This window comes from Kogia breviceps, chromosome 1, assembly GCF_026419965.1.
Source record: "Kogia breviceps isolate mKogBre1 chromosome 1, mKogBre1 haplotype 1, whole genome shotgun sequence".
NCBI classification, from domain to species: Eukaryota; Metazoa; Chordata; class Mammalia; order Artiodactyla; family Physeteridae; genus Kogia; species Kogia breviceps.
In genome coordinates, this window is record NC_081310.1 from 134,886,363 (window position 1) to 134,901,640 (window position 15,278).

Consider the following 15,278-nt stretch of genomic DNA (forward strand, 5'->3'; position numbering starts at 1 on the left):
TGTCACAGAGTGTTCTGCCTATGTTTTCCTCAAAGAGTTTTATAGTGTCTGGCATTACATTTAGGTCTTTAATCCATTTTGAGTTTATTTTTGTGTATGGTATTAGGTAGTGTTCTAATTTCATTCTTTTACATGTAGCTATCCAGTTTTCTCAGCACCACTTATTGAAAGGCTGTCTTTTCTCCAGCCTGTCTTGCCTCCTTTATCAAAAATAAGGTGACCATATATGTGTGGGTTTTCTCTGGGCTTTCTATCCTGTTCCATTGATCTATATTTCTGTTTTTGTGCCTGTACCACACTGTCTTGATTATTGTAGCTTTGTAGTATAGTCTGAAGTCAGGGAGCCTGATTCCTCCAGCTCCGTTTTTCTTTCTCAAGATTGCTTTGGCTATTTGGAGTCTTTTGTGTTTCCATACAAATTGTGAAACTTTTTGTTTTAGTTCTGTGAAAAATGCCATTGGTAATTTGATATGGATTGCATTGAATCTGTAGATTGCTTTGGGTAGTATAATCATTTTCACAATGTTGATTCTTCCAATCCAAGAACATGTATCTCTCCATCTGTTTGTTTAATTTCTTTCATCAATGTCTTATAGTTTTTTGCATACAGGTCTTTTGTCTCCTTAGGTAGGTTTATTCCTAGATATATTATTCTTTTTGTTGCAGTGGTAAATGGGAGTTTTCCTTAATTTCTCTTTCAGATTTTTCATTGTTAGTGTATCGGAATGCAAGAGATTTCTGTGCATTAATTTTGTATCCTGCTACTTTAGCAAATTCTTGATTAGCACTAGTAGTTTTTTGGTAGCATCTTTAGGATTCTCCATGTATAGTATCATGTCATCTGCAAACAGTGACAGCTTACTTCTTTTCTGATTTGATTCCTTTTATTTCTTTTTCTTCCCTGATTGCTGTGCCTAAAACTTCCAAAACTATGTTGAATAATAGTGGTGAGAGTGGATAACCTTGTCTTGTTCCTGATCTTAGAATAAATGGTTTCAGTTTTTCACTGTTGAGAACGATGTTGGCTGTGGGTTTGTCATATATGGCCTTTATTATGTTGAGGTAGGTTCCCTCTATGTCTACTTTCTGGAGAGTTTTAAAAATAAACAGGTGTTGAATTTTGTCAACAGCTTTTTCTGCATCTATTGAGATTATCACATGGTTTTTATTTTCAGTTTGTTAATATGGTGTATCACATTGATTGATTTGCGTATATTGAAGAAGCCTTGCGTTCTTGGAATGAACCCCACTTGATCATGGTGTATGATCCTTTTAATGTGCTGTTGGGTTCTGTTTGCTTGTATTTTGTTGAGGATATTTGCATCTATGTTCATCAGTGATATTGGCCTGTAGTTTTCCATCTTGTTTAATGTGTCATTTAAATCTTGTGTTTCCTTATTCATTTTCATTTTGGATGATCTGTCCATTGGTGAAAGTGGGGTATTAAAGTCTCATTTTATTTCTGTGTTACTGTCGATTTCTGCTTTTATGGTTGTTGGCATTTGCCTTATGTATTGAGGTGCTCCTCTGTTGGGTGCATAAATATTTACAATTGTTATATCTTCTTCTTGTATTGATCCCTTTATCATTATGTAGTGTCCTTCCTTGTCTCTTGTAATAGTCTTTATTTTAAAATCTATTTTGTCTGATATGAGAAGTGCTACTCCAGCTTTCTTTTGATCTCCATTTGCATGGAGTATCTTTTTCCATCCCCTCACTTTCAGTCTGTATGTGTCCCTAGGTCTAAAGTGGGTCTTTTGTAGACAGCATATATATGGGTCTTGTTTTTGTATCCATTCAGCCAGTCTGTGTATTTTGGTTGGAGCATTTAATCCATGTACGTTTAAGATAATTATTGATATGTATGTTCCTATTACCATTTTCTTAAATGTTTTTGGTTTGTTTTTGTAGGTCTTTTCCTTCTCTTGTGTTTCCTGTCTAGAGAAGTTTCTTTAGCATTTATTATAAAGTTGGTTTGGTGGTGCTGAATTCTCTCAACTTTTGCTTGTCTGTAAAGATTTTAATTTCTTCGTCAAATCTGAATGAGATCCTTGCTGGGTAGAGTAATCTTGTTTGTAGGTTTTTCCCTTTCATCACTTTAAATATGTCCTGCCACTCCCTTCTGGCTTGCAGAGTTCCTGCTGAAAGGTCAGCTGATAACCTTATGGGGATTCCCTTGTATGTTATTTGTTGCTTTTCCCTTGATGCTTTATTATTTTTTCTTTGTATTGAATTTTGATAGTTTGATTAATATGTGTCTTTGCATGTTTCTCCTTGGATTTATCCTGTATGGGACTCTCTGTGCTTCCTGGACTTGACTGACTATTTCCTTTCCCATGTTAGGGAAGTTTTCGACTATAATCTCTTCAAATATTTCCTCAGACCCTTTCTTTTGCTCTTCTTCTTCTGGGACTCCTGTAATTTGAATGTTGGTGTGTTTAATGTTGTCCCAGAGACTGTCCTCATTTCTTTTCATTCTTTTTTCTTTATTCTGCTCTGTGGTAGTTATTTCCACTATTTTATATTCCAGGTCACTTATCTGTTCTTCTGCCTCAGTTATTCTGCTATTGATTCCTTCTAGAGAATTATTAATTTCATTTATTTTTTTGGTTCATCATTGTTTGTCAGCGCTCTGGTTCTTCTAGGTCCTTTTAAACGTTTCTTGTATTTTCTCCATTCTGTTTCCAAGATTTCGGATCATCTTTACTATCATTACTCTGAATTCTTTTTCAGGTAGACTGCCTATTTCCTCTTCAGTCATTTGGTCTGGTGGGTTTTTACCTTGCTCCTGCATCTGCTTCACATTTCTTTGTCTTCTCATTTTGTTTAACTTACCGTGTTTGGGGTCTCCTTTTCACAGGCTGCAGGTTCGTAGTTCCCATTGTTTTTGGCATGTGCCCCCAGTGGCTAAGGTTGGTTCAGTGGTTTGTGTAGGCTTCCTGGTGGAGGGGACTGGTGCCTGTGTTCCTGTGGATCGGGCTGGATCTTGTCTTACTGGCAGGCAGGGCCATGTCCGGTGTTGTGTTTTGGGGTGTCTGTGACCTTATTATGATTTTAGGCAGCCTCTCTCCTAATGGGTGGGGTTGTGTTCCTGTCTTGCTAGTTGTTTGGCATGGGATGTCCAGCACTGGAGCTTGCTGGCGTTGGGTGGAGCTGGGTCGTAGCCTGAGACAGGGATGTCTGGGAGAGCTCTCACCGGTTGATATTATGTGGGGCTGAGAGGTCTCTGGTGGACCAGTGTCCTGAATTCTGCTCTCCCACTTCAGAGGCTCAGGCCTGGTCCCAGGCCGGAACAGTAATACCCTGTCAGCCACATGGTAATCATTCTTTCCAGTGGTGTACCAACAGTGAGACAGCGAGAGTGCTTTGTCCAAGCTAAAATCCAGCTGGAGGAGGTCATGGAGAGGACATAACGGCTGGTTGAACAGAGAGGTGGACCCAGCCAATTCTGCGACTTGACTGTTGGGTTAGTGGAGGCGCCTTCCTCACAGCAACATTCATTATTTTGACCATTTCTGTGAGCCATCCAAAATGTTCGAGAAATATAATAACTTGTAGTTTTGCTAATATAATGCACAGATTTGAATTTCAAGCTTGAAGCTGGTGTGCTTGACTAAGTCAGTAAACTAAATAGTTAGTGGGAAGGTGAGCAATGGAAAACAGGAAGAAAGAGATGGAAAACTTGTCTACACAATACTAATTTTAGCTCTGACAAGAGAGGGAAGGAGTGGATGGGGCACCTCTGCTGCTTACCTCCTCCTCCATTATAGGAATAGTGGGTAATATTGGGCAGTGTTTGGAAGCAGAGATAAAAGCAGTCAAGACTTAGGTGTAGGCTATAGGTTCAGGTGCAGATGGCTGAGAATGAAAATGGCAGGCTTGATGGCTGAAAAGACCTTGGTGAGAGAAGGGCCAGTAGCAGGATGTAATCCCAATGCCTTTCTGTAAGAAGAGAGTCAGGGGCCTTAGAGAATTGATTGGAGAATGTCTAGAACATTAGCCTCTGTATCTCTTTGATGTTCTGTTCTCTGATTTTTGCATTTAAGTGGACATTTAAATTTTTCAGTTATACCTTACTATGTTTAAAGGAGAAATTACATACCCTAGTGCTATTCTTCAATTTAAGAGTTTGCTATGGTCTCTGGATGGTTCCATTTAGAATTTCAAGGGCCTATTTTATGTTAGTTATTTGCCATAAATATGGAACAGCAATAATGAGTTCATGCATTTAACTTAATTATCTGAGTTGATTAAATTATCAATATAAAGCAAAACACACCATTAGATTCTTTCAAATGCCAGTTCACATAGTGTCAGGGTAATGCAGAATTATTAAAAGCAAAGGTTCATGTCACACAAAATGGGTTTGACTTCAAACTCCACTACTTACTAGCTGTGTGACCTGGGACATGTTATTTAACTTCTTTGTGCCTCAGTTTCATAACCTGTAAAACAGGTATGATAATAATATGTATCTTGGAAATAATGTATGAGATAATGCCTGTAATGTGCTTATTTTATTAGTGCAGTGCTGGAGATATACCAAGTGCTCAATAAATGTTATTTATTATTGTATTATACTAAACCTCATGTGACTTACATATACGAGCCTATAGCTACCTAGCTCAACCCTTATGTAACATGTCTATTGCTGTTGAGTTCCTATCTCTACAGTGCAGTTTTTTGAGTTTTGTTTCTAATAATATAAGGGCAGAATACCTGGTACCATATAGTCTTATAATGCCAAATATTTAAAATTTGGCAAATTGAAAGTAATTCAGAAAGTCTTGATGGTCCAACATGTGTGACTAGCTGATTTGTTATGATTAGTTTTGTAGAGCATTGGTGGCGAGATTTGTTAACTTGATGATTCCTCAAAACATGGAAGAAAATGAAGAAGAAAAGCCAAAAGTAAATTACTCTGGCATCAAGCTAACAATTATATAACAAAATTTGTTGAATTTGCTTGGTCCAGTAGTCATTAGATTGCTGCAGAAGAGGTAACCCATAGAGCATTCTGAATAATTTATCAGGAAAAAAGAGTAACACTTATGAGTAGAAACTCAGAGATTTAAGAGAGCATTGAAGATCTCTGTGATCCTCAAATCCTCAGTTGCTTTAATTTCAACTACTATTCTAGATTGTGATGATGATATTATTGAAGATAAGCTTGGTGTAAGTTGCTAAAGATGCTCTAAGGTAGTATTATCTGATTAGTAGCGTGGTTAAAGAATGTATAGCAATTTTAAGTGAATGGTTTAAAAACATTTTCACCAATACAGTAATTTATTTAAATTTCATTTAGTGAAAAATTTTTCTTATGGTAATACCAGCCTGTTATAAATGAAAAGTTATGCTTTTTGAAATGTCATACTCATGGTCTAGAGCAGTGAAAGATTATTTATTTAAAATTATTATTATTTTTTTACCCATTGGTTACTGGTTCCTGACTCGGCCAAGGAAGAATTTCAGGGAGGAGGGTAAAGAATGGCCAAGCAGCCCTGATACAGGGCTTACCTGTTCCTTCAATGTTAGACAAACATAATAATGGGAAAGTATTTTTTTCAGACCATTTTCCACTCACATATGTTTCTAGAACTGGGTTTCATGCCTTCTTTTTTGAGAGTTTTTAAAATTTCTTTTTCATTTTGATGATCTTTAAAATCTATTTAAGCGTGATCAGTGTATTCTATTAGATCAGACACCAAATAGTGGTAAGGGAAGAAAATTTTAGCAGGTTCTTTATGTTTCTTTTTTTTAATCTATAAAAGAATGAAGTTGTGCTTCACTAATATTTATTATATATGTTTGAAATAGAAAATACATATGACTAACAAATTAGTAGATATATATATATATATATATATATATATATACACATTTTTTTTAACTAACAGGAGTGAGCGTATGATTTAAACAATGTGGAAACTACTTATATAAATAACCACTGTATTTGTTTCAAACCCAGTTTGAACTTCATACAATTTCATTGCTCACCTTTTGGTTTTGTGCTGAGAGAAGGCCATACCACAACATGCTTTGTTGTGCGATGTAGGTTTTGCTGGGCCTTGAGTAAAGTGTGAGAGATGACTCATCACACATGGTAGTATAGGATTGCCAAACTTTAAGAATATCATATTCTTCTATCAATTGGATATATTTGAGGGATTTTTGTCTTAATTTTAATAAGATAACAAAGCAACTTGCTATCGTTATTTATAGGAATGTAGTAGTGTGTCTTCAATGTAGATTTTTTTTTGTCTTGATTTTAGTAGTGATTGTTTGATACCCACTCAGTGAAGACTTAAATAACTGCTGTGATTCTAACCTGATATTCAGGTGAAAAAGGCACTTTAAGGAGATAAGTTAGATCTCATGATAACTGGTGTTCAAAGAGTGTTTGCTGGCAAAAGCCTTAGTTAAATGTAAGATCTGATTATCCTGAAAAGTAAACAGAGCATGGAAAATATGAATGGCATTTTGTGCAACAAAATGTTTTTGTGAACAGATATATTCTATATCATAAAATTATATTGTAGTGTGGATGTCAAAATATAGAAAAAAATGAAGTGTAGAACCAGGCCTGAAGTTAACCTCTTTCTCCTGTTAAATACAACAGCAGTCATTTAATTTCAGCAAAATGACATCATCCTTCAAATGGAATTAATGTTCTTAGAATATTATTAGTTTAGTTGTTTTATTAGAATCTACTTTATAGTTTCATATTTATTTTTAGCTTTGTAAGAAATATAAGCCTAAGGAGTTTATTTTCATGTATATATTTAAGTATCATTTTACAAATAATTTTATGCTTGGGCCAGGTGAGAGTTTTTTTTTTCTCCAGAAAAGAGTTCTGAACATTTCTTAACTTTCAGAAACAGTGCATTAGAATATGTGGTTGAATTTCTAAACCTTTGAAAATTCAGTCTGTTTTCTGTCCTGTTTTTTATTTATTATCTACAGATATAATGAATTTTTTAATGATATATTGATTATGTTAACCAAAGGTTATAGTACTTATATTGAAGCTCAAAATTATCCATAAGAAAAGTGTTGATTGAATTTGTAATTTTAAGCTGAAGTGACTACTTCTTTATGAAATTGACATTGTATAGATATTAAGTAATCATTTCATTTCAAGGAATGAAATTAACCTTCAACCAAAAACATGACCTAACAGAATATTTTTATTTTTATATTGAGATTTATAGGTCAGTTCATTCTTGTTTAATAGTAGCTTATAACAGAAAAGATATGATTGATAATAACTTAATATAAATCACTTTAAGTTATTAAAATGAGAAGGTATATTTTCCATTTTAAGAGGAATAACTTTCACCATTCTGTGAGTATGAATCAGTAACAGCTGAAGATCTGATCTTTGAATGTGGCAGGGTTGGAACCCTTTCAAAATAGAAACCTAGCCAATTTTCAAGAAAAATCACAGTGTTTCAGTTCTGAACTTTAATGTATTTGGACCATATGCAGCAGAACATTTTCTTCTTGCTATCTCTTGCCAAACTAATTACATATGCCACATTAATTTTTCCCTTATGTTTGGGAAGCTCAAGTATATGGTAGAATAAAGAATTGCCTGATTCATGTTCACCAGTTTTAATGGAAAGATCAAGATGAGAAGCATTTAAGAGAGACTTTGTAATTTTCTCTCAAAGAAAATAAAAGCAAAAATGAAAATGTTTCATTCACTCAATGAATGTTTATTGAATACCTACCATATGTCAGGCTCTATTACTAAGCCTGAGTGATACAGTGGTGAACAGGACAGATAAAAGCCCCTTCCCTCAGAGAGATGCTCATATTCTAATGGGGGAGGGTGATGGGAGAAGATGGGGATTTCAGATTCGTATATGACCTATAGAAAAGAAAACTTGAAGTGAGAATAGAGTACCTTAGCTGAGATTTGAATGATATGAAGATTTGGGAGGAGAGAAGTCCAAATTTGGTCAGTAGCCCCTGAATTGGGAAAGGCTTGGCATATTCCTGGAACAGTATGGAAGTAGCATAGTGAACATGGGTGCTGGGGGCTGAAGTTAGAGAGACAGACAGAGACCACATTGAGCCTTTTAGACCATGTAAGGAGTTTCTGTTTTCCTCTAATTATAAAGGGGAGTTCTTGAACGGTTTTAAGTGAGGAAAGTATAGTGATTTGACTTGTTTAAGGAAGGTCACTCTGGTGGCTATAAGGGGAATGAACCATGGGAGGGTGAGAGTGGAAGTGGGAAGCCAGGTGGGAGCTAATCCAGCACCTAGTCCAGCATCATCTAGAGATGATGGAGGCTGCCGTCGGGGAGATGGAGTGGAGCCAGTGAAGAATGACTGCATTGGAGATGTGTTCCTATGGTACAGTGATTACACTTGCTGATGGATTGCATGTTTTCATACTTAAACATTTGAGATTCTGAAAAGTAGATTCTTTGGAATATCATAGTTTAACTCAGTAAGTCTTGAGAGTTTCAAATATTGCTAAAATTTAAAAAAAAATGTTTCGGGAGGACAGTGTAGCTCCTTCATCTTGGCTTCCTTTTGCTATATGGCATAAAGTATACTCTTGGGAAAAAAATTTAAGTTAGTTAATTTCAAGTTCTGCGGGTAAGTTCATGACAGATTGTTCTAATTTCTCTACTTTAAAACTTATACTACATAAAGATATGAAAAAAATAATTAAAGCTCTTTTAAATATGTCCTCAATTATTTTGGGTTATTTTTAATAAAGAAAGAATGAAGATAATTATTATATTATATAAATAGAATATATTTGTTTTTACCTTTCTGGTTTTATTTAAATAGTACACTATATTTACTGAAATTTTTTTTTCCTAGTCACATTGTTCTGATGCTTGCAGATGATATGGCATGCAACCCTAGAAATCCTAAACCAGCTACAGTGTTTAGCCACAAGAATATGGAATTAAATGTGTATGGAGATGATGTGGAAGTGGATTATAGAAGTTATGAGGTAAAATGTTTAGTTTAGCAACATTTTTGAAATATTTTCACTTTTAAGCTTTAAAATATTGGTATAATAAAATAATCTTATTCTTTTTCTTTAAACTTTGTACATGATTGTCACTGAAACCTTGCTATAATTCTGTTTCTGGAGTTCATATTAAGGAAACAATATATGAGTAAAACTATCACAGCATGAATATTTCATATATGTATCTAGCATAAAACAACTTTATCTTGGCTTCTATATTAGAGTATTTTATTGAGATTTAATGTATCAACATTCTTTTATAGTAAGTGTATTCTTTCTTTTTCATATTTGACCTAAAATTTCAAGTTTTATATTTTTAGTAAGTATATTGTGAAAATATTAAAGTGACTAACACTACTTAGAGGTAATCACTTTTAATATGCTTCCAGTGTTTTTAGCATGTATGATTAAAAATAAAAATGTAAATTTGAAAAAATGGCATTATACTATATTTTTTCCCTTTGAAACTTCATTTTAAATTTAATAGATTGTATGTTTAAAATTTGAAGTCTTCCTTGATGAAGTCTTCCTCAATAATCCTTCCCCTTTTACCAAGTCTACCAAAAGTAAGACACAATTTCCCATGTTCCCAGACCTGTTTTGAAGCAATTTAAAAAGAATATCTTTTCCCAGGCTGTAAGCTGCTTGAGAACATGGCCTGCATCTTATGTATCTTACACCTAGAGAGTTCCTGTAACCTTCTGAAGGCACTCAAAAATGTTTGTTCAACAGTTAAATGTTTATGAATGTTGGACTTTTTCTTGTTTATTTAGTCATTGTAAAATGTAGACCAAATACTTCCCTTCCTTGTTAGCCAACACGAAGTCCTGTTAAAGAAAAACACTTAGCATTTTGTTGTCTTCTGGGAAACATGTAAACCAAATAGCTTACACACACACACACACACACACACACACACACACACACACACACACACACACTCTTACATACTCATGATCTAGGGAAAAGTCGAACAAGAAAGCTGGATTGAATTTCTGCTTTTTAAATTTAGGTCTGTATAGTATAACTTCAAATTAGCATTATACTCCCAAGATCTTAAATATCTTTCAAAGAATCCCAGATCTTTCAAAGAATCCCAGATGTCCAGAAATTCCTGGTTGGGAAATCTGGTTTACAGTGTTATGAATTTTTTACATGTTAAAGATACCCCTAATGAAATTTAAGTTATAAAATGCATTAAAAAATCAAAGATGCATAATTTGGGAATTATTTATGGATCTATCCTTATGGTTTTATTTTTATAATTTATTATGGACCTGTCTTTCATTGTCAATCTAGAATTGACTAAGTAGTTGCATATATTAATTGCAGTAGTTATAATGTTGTTGAATTTATTTATGTTTCTATATTTTGTATCTTCCCAAAGAATTGCCTGTGAAGACAGATTGATAATCTTTAAGTTTTTGGCAATATTTTGTATAGTATTTGAACTTTTAAATGAGTAATTAACCCATTTTTCCCCAAGGTAGTTTTTATTTGTTTTTATTATTTTGTTAGAAATGGAAACAAAGTTAGTTTGAGGTATACATTTAAATAAATATATTTTAATTGAGTTATATTTCTCTTTAGGTTTTATTTTCAGTTTATGCTGAGTAATACATAGAGAAAGAAGAAGGAATGTTTTTGAAAGTAAAAAACAATTATCAGGTTTCCCTCAATTCTATTTCATCTGATTTTTCACTTTTTTTTCAGGTAACAGTGGAAAATTTTTTACGGGTATTAACTGGGAGGATTCCATCTAGTACGCCTCGGTCAAAACGTCTTCTTTCTGATGATAGGAGTAATATTCTTATTTATATGACAGGTAATTTCATAATTTAGATACTTAATGATAGCATATGTTGCAGCTCTTTTCAAAAAGGAATTTGCATGGAAAGAAATTTAAACATCTTAAATTATTTTTGGTTCAAGTAGTTTGATAGTTTGTTATGAAGTTCTCTTTTCTCATAATGTATAACAACTTGAAATGATATTTGAAAACAGTATTACTTATCAACTGATGATAAAACAGGTGCAGAATGATTCTTAGATGTCATACAGCAAGACAGTGACCCCTACTTAGTGGTCTTCTTTTCTTTATCATGTTGCATTTATTTACAGCTTTTAAAATACAATCAATTTATAAACTTTCTAAATTAACCCAGCAGAGTTAATGAAGTCAGGAAAGTTTTCATTTTAGTTTATCTGACATTTACAAGAAATTTTCAAGCTTTTGTGGCAAATAGGAAGACGTACAGTCTTGTAGCTTGGCTTTATTTGATGTACTAAACAAAAGGTTTTACAACATTATTTCCTTAGTCTGTTGGTCCTCTTTCACGATAGCTCCAGGTATGGGAGAAATTCCAGTATCTAAGATAGAATTGGCAAACCATGGCCCATGGAAGGGCTACTGTTTTGGAAGTAAAGTTTTATTAGAACACAGTTGTAACCATTTGTTTTATGTATTGTCTGTGGCTGCTTTTACATTACGGTGGCAGAGTCCAGGAGTTGCAACAGAGACCATATGGCTCACAAGTCTAAAACATTTACCACCTGGCCCTTTACAGAAAAAGTTTGCCAGCCCGTGTAAGAGAATGGGAAGGCTGATAATTATGATAATATGATAATAAAAACAGTAATAGCTAATATTTATTGAGGCTTACTATACATCACGCAGTATTCTTAATCATTGTATATATTAGTTCATTTCATCCTCACAACAATCTAAAGATTTAGGTGCCGATTTTCAGGGCTGTCATATATGGTTATGTGGGTTGTGCACTGCACATAAGTGTCTGACTCGGGTGGTGAGTGGGAGCTGAGATCTAGTATATGTTTACACTTACTCAGCTGTGTGCCTTGCTATAAAGTTGTGTCTAATGGGAGAGAGAAATATTCCTCTTCCCTTAACCCACCCTAAGGCATAGCCACTAACCGCTTTTGAGCTTACAGGACTGCTTATATTCAGTGGGAGCACTGAAATACATAGATTTTTCTACTTTGTTATCCAGTGGGAAGTACCTTTTTAAAATCTGCATGAAGGACCGATATCGGCACGCTAATGATGGCCTTACTGATACATTTCTTACTTTACATCTGAGGAAACTGAGGCATAGAAAGGTTAAGTTACTTGCCTAAAATAACAGTCATTAAGTAGTAAAGCTAGCGTTTGTATCCAGGCAGACTGGCTCTATCATGCATTCTAAATGTCATAATCTTGTGGTCAACTCTCGTGGGACAGTGGTTGATGATTGTGAAAACTTCAAGTGTTAGGTGAGAACTATACTTCCTATTGATACAGCATTTCAAGTATATACTGTGAATAGTGCTAGCTTACCATGGGACTAGCTAGTGTCTTCAGCTCCTTTCTCACCAAAAATGTTTGCTTGGTATTTGAGAAATTTTTATCTATGGAAACTCATTTCTGACATAATGGAGCCAGTGAAAAAAAGTATAAATGTGCTTTTCTAAAACTGAATGATAGAAAATCTTTTAAATATATATTATATCTACTATTTTTTACATAGTCTATCATTATTCTCTTTAATTGGTATAGCAGAAAATTAAATTTATTTGTTTTTACAGTAGTTTTTATTTTAGAATATAAAATAACAAGTGATATTAAAATATTGCCATGGATGAAGTGAATGTTTATATCTGGATGTGTTCAGTTTGCATTAAAAATAGTGTCTGTTTGATCTTTCTGACTCTTCCTATAAGGACATGGTGGAAACGGTTTCTTGAAATTTCAAGATTCCGAAGAAATTACCAACATAGAACTTGCAGATGCTTTTGAACAAATGTGGCAAAAAAGACGGTAATTGACAAATGACTACTTTTCATAAGATAAATTAGTACCTAATTTTTCCATGGTTAGTAGATTTATAAATCTTATGAGATCTAAACTTATTTTAATAAGTTATTTCTTCTACTTTAGATTTATGTTTGTTATTTCTATTGAACTGAACTATTTTTTATTTTTTTAGCAATTGTACATTACAGCAGTAGTTTTATTATATTTTACAGAAGTATGAACTGAATTCTTTTTAGAAGAAAAATTTGGGTTTCTTAAAAAGAGCATGGAAAGAAATTCACCTGTTAATATCATATCTCTTGTTATTTCTCATCCTGTTCGGAGGAAGTAAGAGTCCCACCAACCAAGTTCCCCATTATTTAGGGGGATTGTGAACATATATTTATTTTTCATCTTGTACTTATTCTTTTTGCACAATCTCGGGCCCTCCAAGCGATAGGAATACATTATTTCTTCTTTGGAAAAAAGATGCTGAAATTAGGATTAGTATAAAATTTGTACCAACTCACATTAAGGATGACATATTGTTAGTAATCTGTGGTAAGCACCCTTTTAGTTGAAAGTTGTCATATGAACTTAAGTGAATTTAAAGTAGCAATTGAACTGCTTTTAAATTAATTACCCTCAATAAATACTTATTGCTTACCTTCTAAACATGTGGCACAGAGGGGAATATGATGCTTATTGTGCCGTCAAAGTTTTTAAAATCTAGTAGAAAAGAGAAATGTGTACACAACTCTGCTACAAGTTAAATATTCTAAATTCTGAATTATAGGCATAAGGAGAATGTATAGAAGTGTTGAAGAGGAAGCTTTTGCTTGGTACTAGTTTTATCTTATTCATAGCTTACAAATATTTATTGAAGGTATACTTGGTGCTGGGCACTATGTTATAAAGTGTGTTGTTCTGTTTAATTTTAATAACTCCATGAGGCAGATATTGTTATTATTCCCATTTTTACAAATGTGTAAATTGAGGCACAGATAGATTAAATAACTTGCCAAACTTTATACAGCTCATAAGTGCCAGTACTAGAATTCACATCCAAGTGGTCCTGTCCCAGAGCTTACTCTCTTAATTGTTTTACTGTACTGCCTCTCATAACCTTAGATGTTTATGATCCCCAGGGGTGTCCACAGATTTTTGTCTCAGAACAAATGTGTCATATTAATCGTGCCTTCTATCCCTTGCTTAGATAATATTAAGATTCCATGCTTTTTTAGGTGCAGTGTTAGCTGTTTACTTAGATCCAATGTCTGAGAGAAACCTCTGAGAAAATGTTATTTGCTCCCTGTTTTCACCTTCACCAACTAGGCAGCTAAAATATAGAGCTGATTATGTTATTCTTTCACTTTAAAAAAGCCTTTGATTGCTTCTTCAAACTTACAGGTTAAGAACCAAACTTTGTACAGGATACTTTACAGATCGACCCTTTCTCTCCATTTTACCAAATTAACTCTAAATCCAAGGTACACGATACAATTCCTTTTTCCTAAACATTTATAGTTTTTTACATTTAGATGCCTTAATACAGGGTTTTTCCTCTGCTGGAATGTGCGATTCCTTTCTTTGTTAAATAATATAACACTCACCCCTCACTGCCCTTGTCAGACATCACCTTTCCCTGACCTGCCTTTCCTTACAGTTTCCTCTGTTTCTTTCTCAGTACTCTTGGAGCACTTTGACTTTGTTAGACTCTAAGCTCTGTGAGGGCAAGGACTATTGTATCCCCAGCTTAGTGTCAGGCACATTGTAGGCCTTCATTAAAATTTGTAACACTCATCACATTCTGATTTAGTTATACTGTTTATGTGTCTGTCTTCCAGTTAGATTTTAAGATCTTTGAGTATGGTGACTAAGTCATCTATATATTTTTTCTGAATCTAGCTCAGTTTCTAGGACTGCGTGGGTGCCAGATAAATGTTTTTTGAATTGAACATTTGTTTGGATTCTGAATCTTGTGGCATAGATAAGGGAGGGGGAAGAAGTTGGGGCGGCCACTTTATGGCACAACTACTGCACTCTATTAAAGTGGTTCCCCTGGACAGGTTATATCTTTAATATTTCTAATATTAAATTTGTATTGGGAATTCTATCAAAATATCTCAAATTTTTAGCTAATGAAATGACTAAGATATGACTTTAACATCTTAGGGAAGTATTGTAGAATGTTAATATATGTTTAACAGCATGATTCATGTCAAAGATATCACGTTTCTTTCAGCTACAATGAGCTATTGTTTATTATTGATACTTGTCAAGGAGCATCCATGTATGAGAGATTTTATTCTCCTAACATAATGGCTTTAGCTAGTAGCCAAGTGGGAGAAGATTCACTCTCGGTAAGTGCCTTTTTTCTTTCCCGTTTGTAAATGGCATTGTCTTTGGAATGTGTAGCTATTTCTAGAATCACTTACATGCTTTATAAATATGTCTGTTATTTCTTAGACTTCTTTATATCTTAGA

General features: G+C 34.0%; 1 protein-coding gene across 2 annotated transcripts in view; it reads left to right on the forward strand.

Annotated features, from left to right (window-relative positions):
* Nucleotides 1–15,278, forward strand: part of PIGK (phosphatidylinositol glycan anchor biosynthesis class K) — a 136,937-nt gene that overhangs the window by 30,501 nt on the left and 91,158 nt on the right. For both annotated transcript variants that reach the window (XM_059064510.2, XM_067044572.1), the window contains exons 4-7: nt 8,842–8,977; nt 10,712–10,823; nt 12,719–12,815; nt 15,037–15,154. In XM_059064510.2, the coding sequence (XP_058920493.1) occupies nt 8,842–8,977; nt 10,712–10,823; nt 12,719–12,815; nt 15,037–15,154 (463 nt within the window). The remainder of the gene's footprint in view (nt 1–8,841; nt 8,978–10,711; nt 10,824–12,718; nt 12,816–15,036; nt 15,155–15,278) is intronic.